This window comes from Neoarius graeffei, chromosome 24 (assembly GCF_027579695.1).
Source record: "Neoarius graeffei isolate fNeoGra1 chromosome 24, fNeoGra1.pri, whole genome shotgun sequence".
NCBI lineage: Eukaryota > Metazoa > Chordata > Actinopteri > Siluriformes > Ariidae > Neoarius > Neoarius graeffei.
The window spans coordinates 19903243-19912547 of record NC_083592.1 but is presented as its reverse complement, the minus strand read 5'-3'; the positions used below and the strand labels follow the sequence as shown (position 1 = coordinate 19912547).

Below are 9305 nucleotides of genomic sequence, written 5' to 3'. Positions count from 1 at the left end.
ACGACGCCTGGCTGCCGCTGGGGAGGCCACCTGCACCATCAAATAAAACATAGCATCAGTAACTGTAGAACAAGGAGAAACTTTAGAACACAGCCGAGAAGAGACGTCAGACAATTTACCTTCTTGCTCGCTGGAGGAGACCTGCAGTCCTCTACGCCAGACAGCCGAGAAGGAGACACCTCCTCCACAGCACGAAGGATCGTGCTACTGAACCACACTGGGTTCAGTGGGAGGAAGGACTCCTCCTGTGAAAGACAAAAAAAAAAACCCCGCATGAATATTTGTCTGGTCAAATATACAAACTTTAAATATTAACCAGTTAACTTATTGTTAAAAAAATAAAAAAGTCACTCACCTGCTGCTGCGCCACGCTGGCCTGACCAGGAACCTGCGACTGGGAAAGTACACATCACATTTGATTAAATAGATGCTTTTTAATTACAACTGTGAACCCGTTCACCAAAATGTACCCAAACACATGTAAACACACAATATAATAAACTTTACTAACCTTGCTTCTCCGACCAACGACCTTCCACTGGAAGGGGTCAGGAGACAGAGGAGCACATACCTCGCCCTTCACAACCAGCTTAGGAGATACCTTCCCAAGTGGCTGTGAAGGAGTGGGAGACACCGGGGGAGGTGGTGGTGTCTTGAGGAACTGCTCCGTCGCGGCCCACAGCAGCTGGGTGAGGATGCCCATCCCTTCACGGTCGCTCAGGTGAACCTGCAGACATGACAACACAAATCCATTTACAGACAAAGTTCAACTACAAAAAGTAGCTCGTGTTGACTGGTTCATGTCAGCACGAGAAATTATAACAAATTAGACTTTTTCTATCACAGACATTCTACTTACGCCGTCTCTGCTCCACAGCTCCAAGCGCGTAAGGGGGAAGTGCTCCGCCACAGAGAAGTACCTCACACCTAAAAATATAAAAACGAAAAACATAAGTCATTACAACATCCACACATGCATTATGACTATGTTCATTACTATGTCACAGACATTAAGTACATTTCTTGTTCTTGTTTTATTGACATGATATTTTTACACACCCATACGAGCTGTCACGCGGTGGTACTCTTGGCGCAGGAGGACCTGGTACATCTCATCCTCCTGCAGGCGGGGGGGGGAAGTCCAGCACAAAAACCTGTAGAAAACAAAACATGTTCGTTAACAATCAGCATTTTCATTCAAAATCACACATTACAATAACTACACATTAAAAGCTCATACATTGATTACTCTGAGATTAAACGTATCTCTAGTTTTGTCAAACTACTACAAATACAGGACAAGCGAGACATGAAAAAACACGTACCTCCGGCCAGCGGCTCCTCACAGCAGTGAGGAAACTTGCATAGTCGACGGCTGCCTCGTCGATGGTCCTGCTCGCCGTCAGGTTGTTGCTGGGGGCAAGAACACAGACCGCAGCAGGGGCCCGAGGAAGATCAGCATGCAGGACCTCCGTCCGCAGCTGAGCAGCGTGGGCCCCAGGGGTTGACATGACGCCAAACGAGAACTTACCCTCTGGCATCACGGCGAAACCGTCCGCGATGGACCGCAGGTGGGAGTCCCCGACAATCAGAACAAACTGCAACAACAAAGAAAATTTCTTTAGCATGAAAATCATTAATCCCTCTCAAGATCAATTACTTTCTTCATAAACTGGACAATAACAACACCTTCTTGTCAGGAGACTCCGGCGGGATGACCAACTTGTGGCTCCGTCCTGTGAGCTTTGAAGTTGGCCACCTCAGCACCCGATGGCGGAACCCGGTACCGCGGCCTGTTTAGTAAAAGACAAAGCAGATAACGGTATTATTGAATTGAAAAACCAGGAAATGTCAAGAAATCACTCGTTTATACGAGTAAAACAGTACAGAAAACCAGTTTAAAAAGCTTAGTATTGATGAATTAATTTATTGATCATTTAGGGATAACACAGGTGGATACTCACATGGCCGAACTTTGGGAAGGACATCTCCCGTGCTCCAGAAAGGCTTGGCTGGGGGTGAAGATCCAACCAACTGATGACAGATAAAATAATAAGCATAAGACAAAGACAAGTTCAAACAAAATACAATAAAAATTTAAAAAGTAATACAAAATACATTAAACCTCAGACAATGTCTCATATGAACATACGTTGCTGACTGGAGCTCGGGAGCAGGGGGGGTGGGTCTCCCTGGTCCTCGACCCTGTGGAAGGCTCCTCTCCGGCCGGGGGGGACACCGTCTGATGAAACATTAACATCAAAGACATGGCAGACATACAGAACTTGGCAGTTAAAAAGAAAGCGATTGATGTGACATTTCTACAGCTATTTTCATGCAGACAGTTGTGACACAGAAGCTTATCTACTGTGTAAATACCTTCAGGGGGAAAGTGGAGGGAGTCGGCTCCTCCAGGTCGAGCTTACTCCATCGGCGCCTGGCCGCCTCAGACCTCCTCCCCTTCCTTGGCATCCTGCTGGACAGAAGACAAAAAAAAGAAAAAAAAAAAAAGAAAAAACTTCTTACAAAGTTTAACTGACCTAAACCCTAACCTACCTTAACTACTTAACTTAAATTATCCAAGATAACCTAATATATTTTATATAAAATGTGATGGTGTGAGTGTGAACAAATCTGCTCCGGGAGTCTTGAGGATGACTTGAGTGCGATGAGTCTTGAGAGCAATGATCAGTCTCAGTCGTGAAGTACGTACGAACCTCTGATCACAAATCAAAGAAAACCTGCAATAAAAATAGAAATGTTCTTCTGTTACTTGGACTCAGTGTGAGCAACAATCCAACAGCGTAACACATGTTAAACATGTTTACTTTTCATGGTGTGTGTGTGTGTGTGTGAGAGAGAGTGTGAGCACAGAGCAGTGCCTGTTGACTTATCAGTAAACTTTTCCCCCCTCAAGACAAATACTTACACTATAAACACTATAAATATCCCCCACAAATAAAATACTACTAACTTCAGCAAATGTGCAGAATTTTATCACCAAAATGTACATTAAATCTACATTAATTACTAAAAGTCAAAGTAGTCATGTATGAAAATGCTCCCTTCTCCATTTAATCACTATAGGCTGTTAAATCATATTACACTTAGGCAGTATACATTTTAACTCCATACCAAAACATTTAATCACAGTTTATCAATCATATTTAACATTTTACCACAGTTTAATACAATACTAGTCTGAATATATAGATAAATATATAGCTTTCAGCTTTAATGTAAACGCCAGTTTAAATTACAGAAAGATCCAGCCCAAATGCATGAGTTTATCTTCAATAACCTGACTTTTGTTTAGCCCTCCTAATGTCTTCGGGTCAAAAATGACCCGAAACTGTTTAACAGCAGAGCTAAGTTTTTTTTGTAACTTAATTTTATGACTTTTCCTAAAATGGCGACGGCTTGAGGCTTGTCGGTTTAAAATGGCGACAGCTCGAGGCATAGATATACATAGAAGACTAGATGCCTCGCCGCGTATTCCAGGACGTCTGCACAGGGCGGCCATCTTACCACAGACAAGCTTTTCCACAGAATTTGCGGTAAACCATTGTTTACCGCAAAAAAAATAAAACATTGGATTTACTTAACCGAGTTATGGCAACCGGTCCCATGAAACTGTGTTAATTTAGATGTATTGAATACAGTTATGTGTTGAATAACTCAACATAACTGTATTCAATACATCTAAATTAACACAGTTTTGTGGGACCGGTTGCCATAACTCGGTTAAGTAAATCCAATGTTTTATTTTTTTGAGTGTACTGTTTAAAGGGCATTAGCCAAATATACAGTATAAAAATTTTCAAGGGGTATGAAGACTTACGCAAGCACAGCCCAGCACTCACATTATGATTTACAGGAAATCAAAGTACTGACTTTGATGACAAGATGATGTGTGTGTTTTAATTGTAGATGTTTATATCAGTATGTTTAGTTTTATTTTAACTGCGCATTGGAGCCTAGTCAAATGAAATTTCAATCTTCTGTGCTAACATATATTGACTGACATGATAATCAGCTTTGAATGTTCTTTTTGTAAATGTAAAGATATATTTTTATCCTTGGAAGTATAACCACGTGATTAATTAAATGCTTTTTTTGTCACAAACTACCGTGAGTCGCTGTCACTGTTTTATACTATTACTTACTCAGGCAGTGCATTTGTTATTATGCTATGATGTGAGTTTACATTTGTTATTATGCTATGATGTGAGTTTACATTTGTTATTATGCTATGATGTGAGTGCATTACGTTTTTGAGGTGGATGAAGTATTTCTGAAGTTTCAGAAGTGAGTAAGCTGTTTATTTAACTTTAGCTTCCCCTACGGCCCTATCACATGTAAACATATTTTCACTAAAAATTGGAAATAAATTGTATGGTTATTTGTCCTAAGGCCGCAGTTATCCATAAGTATGCAGTGTTAGGCTTCTCACAGCATAGGAATTTCAGCATGTATTTTTTTTTAAACATAAAATGATTATTCATCATTAATATCATAAATACATACTTCCGTTTGTGGGTTTTTTTTTATATATATAACAAACCAAACCGTTTGAATATTGATTGAAATTTGAGGAAGTTACGGTCATCTGAAAAGTACATATCGCTACCAACACAATGTAATGGGTAAGCCAGCTGTCTGAGGTAAGATGGCCGCCATGTGCGGACGTTCGACTTCGTTGACGGGCAACGGGGACGAGGCATCTAGTCTTCTATGTGGATCGAGGCTTGTTTGCTTGTCGGTTTAAAATGGCGCCGGCTCGAGCCGCTCGGCCTCAGCTCCGTTAGGTTTTAGCTCCGTTCATGGATAGAAACAAACCAACCGTAAAATAACCAGAGATTAATCTCTGCCTTCAATAATCTCACTTTTGTTAAAGATGTATTCATAGCAGCACAATTAGCGCTGTTAGCTTTGGGCTTGGCTCAATGTTTTCATATAGAAAATGCACAGTCACTATATAAACTCACGCCCATAAATAATTAAATACATTTCCGGAATAATGACAGAACAATATCTATCTTCAATAATCTCACTTTTGTGAAAGATGGCATTATATTGTACATACGCTGCTGTAACAATTCAGCATGCAATGGAGCATAATGCTACGAAATTTAAAAATTAAAAAAGCTTACTGATAAAACTCCGCAGGCACTGCGCGCTCTTTCTTATTCTTTCTCAGTCACTATGAAAATTAAACATTTTCACCTACCTGTGATGAGTTCAGAGAGAACGGGAGCGAAAAAATTTAAACTCAGGGTTTTTATATGACGGGCGGACACGCGCACAGAACTGTCCAATCAGAGTCCTCCTGTAGACGTCATCTGTTTTCAAACGTGTATTGTCAAATCAGATGGCTGATTAATTCGCGGGCTACATGATGGAGACGTTCAAGAGACACAGTATGTTCGCAGGGTTGCCAGATTGAGCGGGATCCTGCCCATTTGGGCGAATTTAAGTGCATTTTGGCGGGTTTTGAACATATTTTGGGCTGGAAAATGTCAATGGCAACGCTGCATGTGCGAGTCAGTGTTTATGTAGGCTTAAATTCTGTTACTGAAAGTGTGTGATGTTTACAGTGGACTGTGTGCACTTTACATTATTTTTTACTTAATACAAGAAATTAATGGATGGCAACATTTTTGCCAAAATGGTATTTTATTTTCCATTGTTTAGGCAGCTTCAGCATCATACTGAGGTTCTGTTCAAATTGTTTTTTTTTCTTCTATGAAGCCTGAGCCATTTATTTTATTAGTTTATAATTATTTTTTAATTTAGTCTTCAGGAGAGACTGCCTGTAAACAGTACTAGTATTAATAGTTTTTTTTTTCTTACATGAAAGCTGAGACATTTATATTATATTTTAAGGTAACTTCATGTTGTGCTGTGAGGTTCTCTGCACTTTAACTTTTGAACCAACAGGTGCATTTGGACAAGTAAAGCCTATTTTTCTGCATTTTTGTAGTCCTGGTAATCTTTTATATTGGTAAAGTTGTTTATAGGACCATTTCGCAGTGTCTTTGTTTTTTTAATCAATAGTTTTTCAGTAATAACTTAATATTTAACATACCGTATCATCCATCTGCATGATGGGATGATGAAATTTTGGCGACTATGAAATTTTGGCGACTGGCGTCGCCAAAATTTCATCATACCATGACCTAAGCATTGTTTGAGAGAGAGAGAGAGAGAGAGAGAGAGAGAACTCTAAGAAGAGTGTTTGTAGTTTGTATGTACGAACAGAAGTGTTCCTAATAAAGTGGGCGGCTAAGGTGAGGCTAAGACACACAAGGGCTGGAGTTTTCTACTGTTTTTTTTATGAAGGACCAGGCCTCGAACAATGACAAATAACTCGACAACAGAAGCAGCTATTCACAAAATTCTTTCACACTGAGCGCTAGAAGGGTCTCCTGAATAAAATGATGTATTTTTTTGTTTGTACTCTTTAAAATAACGACACTAGAGCGATTTAAAAACGATTGACTTTTCACTCACGTTTATAATGTGTGTCAATGAGCTAAGACACACAAGGTCTTGAATATTGTGCTGTGTTTTACTACGGACCAGACCTCGAACAATGACAAATAACTCGACAACGGAAGCAGCTATTCACAAAATTCTTTCACAGTGAGCGCTAGAAGGGTCTCCTGAATAAAATGATGTATTTTTTTGTTTGTACTCTTTAAAATAACGACACTAGAGCGATTTAAAAACGAGTGAGTTTTCACTCACGTTTATAATGTGTGTCAATGAGCTAAGACACACAAGGTCTTGAATATTGTGCTGTGTTTTACTACGGACCAGACCTCGAACAATGACAAATAACTCGACAACGGAAGCAGCTATTCACAAAATTCTTTCACAGTGAGCGCTAGAAGGTTCTCCTGAATAGACTGATGTAATTTTTTTGTCTGTATTGTTAAAAATGAGGACGCTACAGGGAGTTAAAAACGAGTGACTTTTCAGCAACGTTTATAATGGGAGTCAATGGGGCCGCTCACCTGTACTCTCCTCACTTTGAGGCTTGTCATTCAAAAACCGTAAATCCTATCGTTTAGGTAGACACATTGTGTGAATCAGGACAAGTTTTCCTACTACTTTTGAGAAAATCATGTCTGTAGAGTGAAATTTGTGGCTGAAAACAGAGTTTAAGCGAGAAAGTTTGACCTTTTGTTTTAACCTCTCTCCACTCTGAGCATAACGAGGTCCACTGGTGTGTAACGCAATAGACACCCATTCAAAAGCCGGATTTTCTCCCAGAACTCACATCGTGTTTGAGCCGGGCCTGATCCGAAAGTGTAGAACCTTGCAGAAAAGTTGAATGCCAGATCCACAGAGGAGAAGTTTTCCTACGTTTTAGAGTTTGAATCACGTCTCTAGGTTAAAGCATGCCAGAGCAGCGGATGTTTGAAAAACGTTGAAAAAGTGCTTTTTTTCAAATTAATTCCATAGAAATGAATGGGATTTTTTTGGACGATTTTTTCGCGACTACGTCGCGAAAAAATCGTAAACTGTAGAGAAAAGTAATAGCATAGCGAGTCCGATCGAGCCGCACGTTTTGATATATGGTTTGTCTGTGTGCGACGTACGGTTATTGAGTTATTCGAAATCAAAATTTGCGTAGGAATAATAAAAATAAAAATAATAATAAAAAGAAACACGTAGAAGAACAATAGTTGCAGTGCTTTGCACTGCAACCTATGGGCTCCCCTAGGGGAGCCCATAGGTTGCTGTGCTGCAGCACTGCATCCTAACTAGACCGGACAATTCCCCGGGGGAAATTGTGAGAGGATGCAGTGCGCGAAGCAATTCGCTCACGCATGTTCGCTGGCCGTGAATGTGTGACCCGCAATGATGTTTCAATGCAATGATCGTGTGTGTGCTCGAGACAGCAGCCGTCATGAAGAAGACCTATTCAAGAGTATGACCAAAGTGACTACAGGCGGAAATTAGCATGTACTGCTATAACCTGGGACAGACATCTGTCCTTAACACAAGGATAATGTTTAATTTGTGCACTGTCCCTTTTAAAAATAAAATAAACTCTAAACTCTAAGAAGAGTGTTTGTAGTTTGTATGTACGAACAGAAGTGTTCCTAATAAAGTGGGCGGCTAAGGTGAGGCTAAGACACACAAAGGCTGGAGTTTTCTACTGTTTTTTTTATGAAGGACCAGGCCTCGAACAATGTCAAATAACTCGACAACGGAAGCAGCTATTCACAAAATTCTTTCACAGTGAGCGCTAGAAGGGTCTCCTGAATAAAATTATGTATTTTTTTGTTTGTACTCTTAAAAATAACGACACTAGAGCGATTTAAAAACGAGTGACTTTTCTCTCACGTTTACAATGGGTTTCAATGAAGCCTGTCAGCTGCCCTGTCCTCAGTTTGACGCTTGTCATTCAAAAACCGTAAATCCTATCGTTTAGGTAGACACATTGTGTGAATCAGGACAAGTTTTCCTACTACTTTTGAGAAAATCATGTCTGTAGAGTGAAATTTGTGGCTGAAAACACGGTTTAAAAATAAAATAAACTCTAAACTCTAAGAAGAGTGTTTGTAGTTTGTATGTACGAACAGAAGTGTTCCTAATAAAGTGGGCGGCTAAGGTGAGGCTGACACACAAGGGCTGGAGTTTTCTACTGTTTTTTTTATGAAGGACCAGGCCTCGAACAATGACAAATAACTCGACAACGGAAGCAGCTATTCACAAAATTCTTTCACAGTGAGCGCTAGAAGGGTCTCCTGAATAAAATGATGTATTTTTTTGTTTGTATTGTTAAAAATGAGGACGCTACAGGGAGTTAAAAACGAGTGACTTTTCAGCAACGTTTATACTGGGAGTCAATGAGGCCGCTCACCTGTGCTCTCCTCACTTTGAGGCTTGTCATTCGAAAACCGTAAATCCTATCGTTTAGGTAGACACATTGTGTGAATCAGGACAAGTTTTCCTACTACTTTTGAGAAAATCATGTCTGTAGAGTGAAATTTGTGGCAGAAAACACGGTTTAAGCGAGAAAGTTTGAGCTTTTTTTTGAAGCCGCCTACACTCTAATCTTAACGACCCTCACTGGTGTGTAACGCAATAGACACCCATTCAAAAGCCGGATTTTCTCCCAGAAACCACATGGCGTTTGAACCGGGCCTGATCCGAAAGTGTAAAACCTAGCAGAAAAGTTGAATGCCAGATCCACAGAGGAGAAGTTTTCCTACGTTTTAGAGTTTGAATCATGTCTCTAGGTGAAAGCATGCCAGAGCAGCGGATGTTTGAAAAACGTTGAAAAAGTG

General features: G+C 40.2%; 1 protein-coding gene across 1 annotated transcript; it reads right to left on the bottom strand.

Moving 5' to 3' along the window:
• Positions 1–1112: 1112 nt before the first annotated feature.
• LOC132872349 (uncharacterized) lies at positions 1113–2507 on the bottom strand. Its single transcript, XM_060907119.1, has 6 exons — positions 2380–2507; positions 2153–2242; positions 1965–2034; positions 1690–1793; positions 1326–1598; positions 1113–1154 (listed from the first exon to the last, which is right to left on the bottom strand). Exons 1-6 carry the CDS (start codon positions 2470–2472, stop codon positions 1113–1115), a joined length of 672 nt encoding a protein of 223 aa, XP_060763102.1. The 5' UTR covers positions 2473–2507.
• Between the last annotated feature and the right edge of the window lie 6798 nt (positions 2508–9305).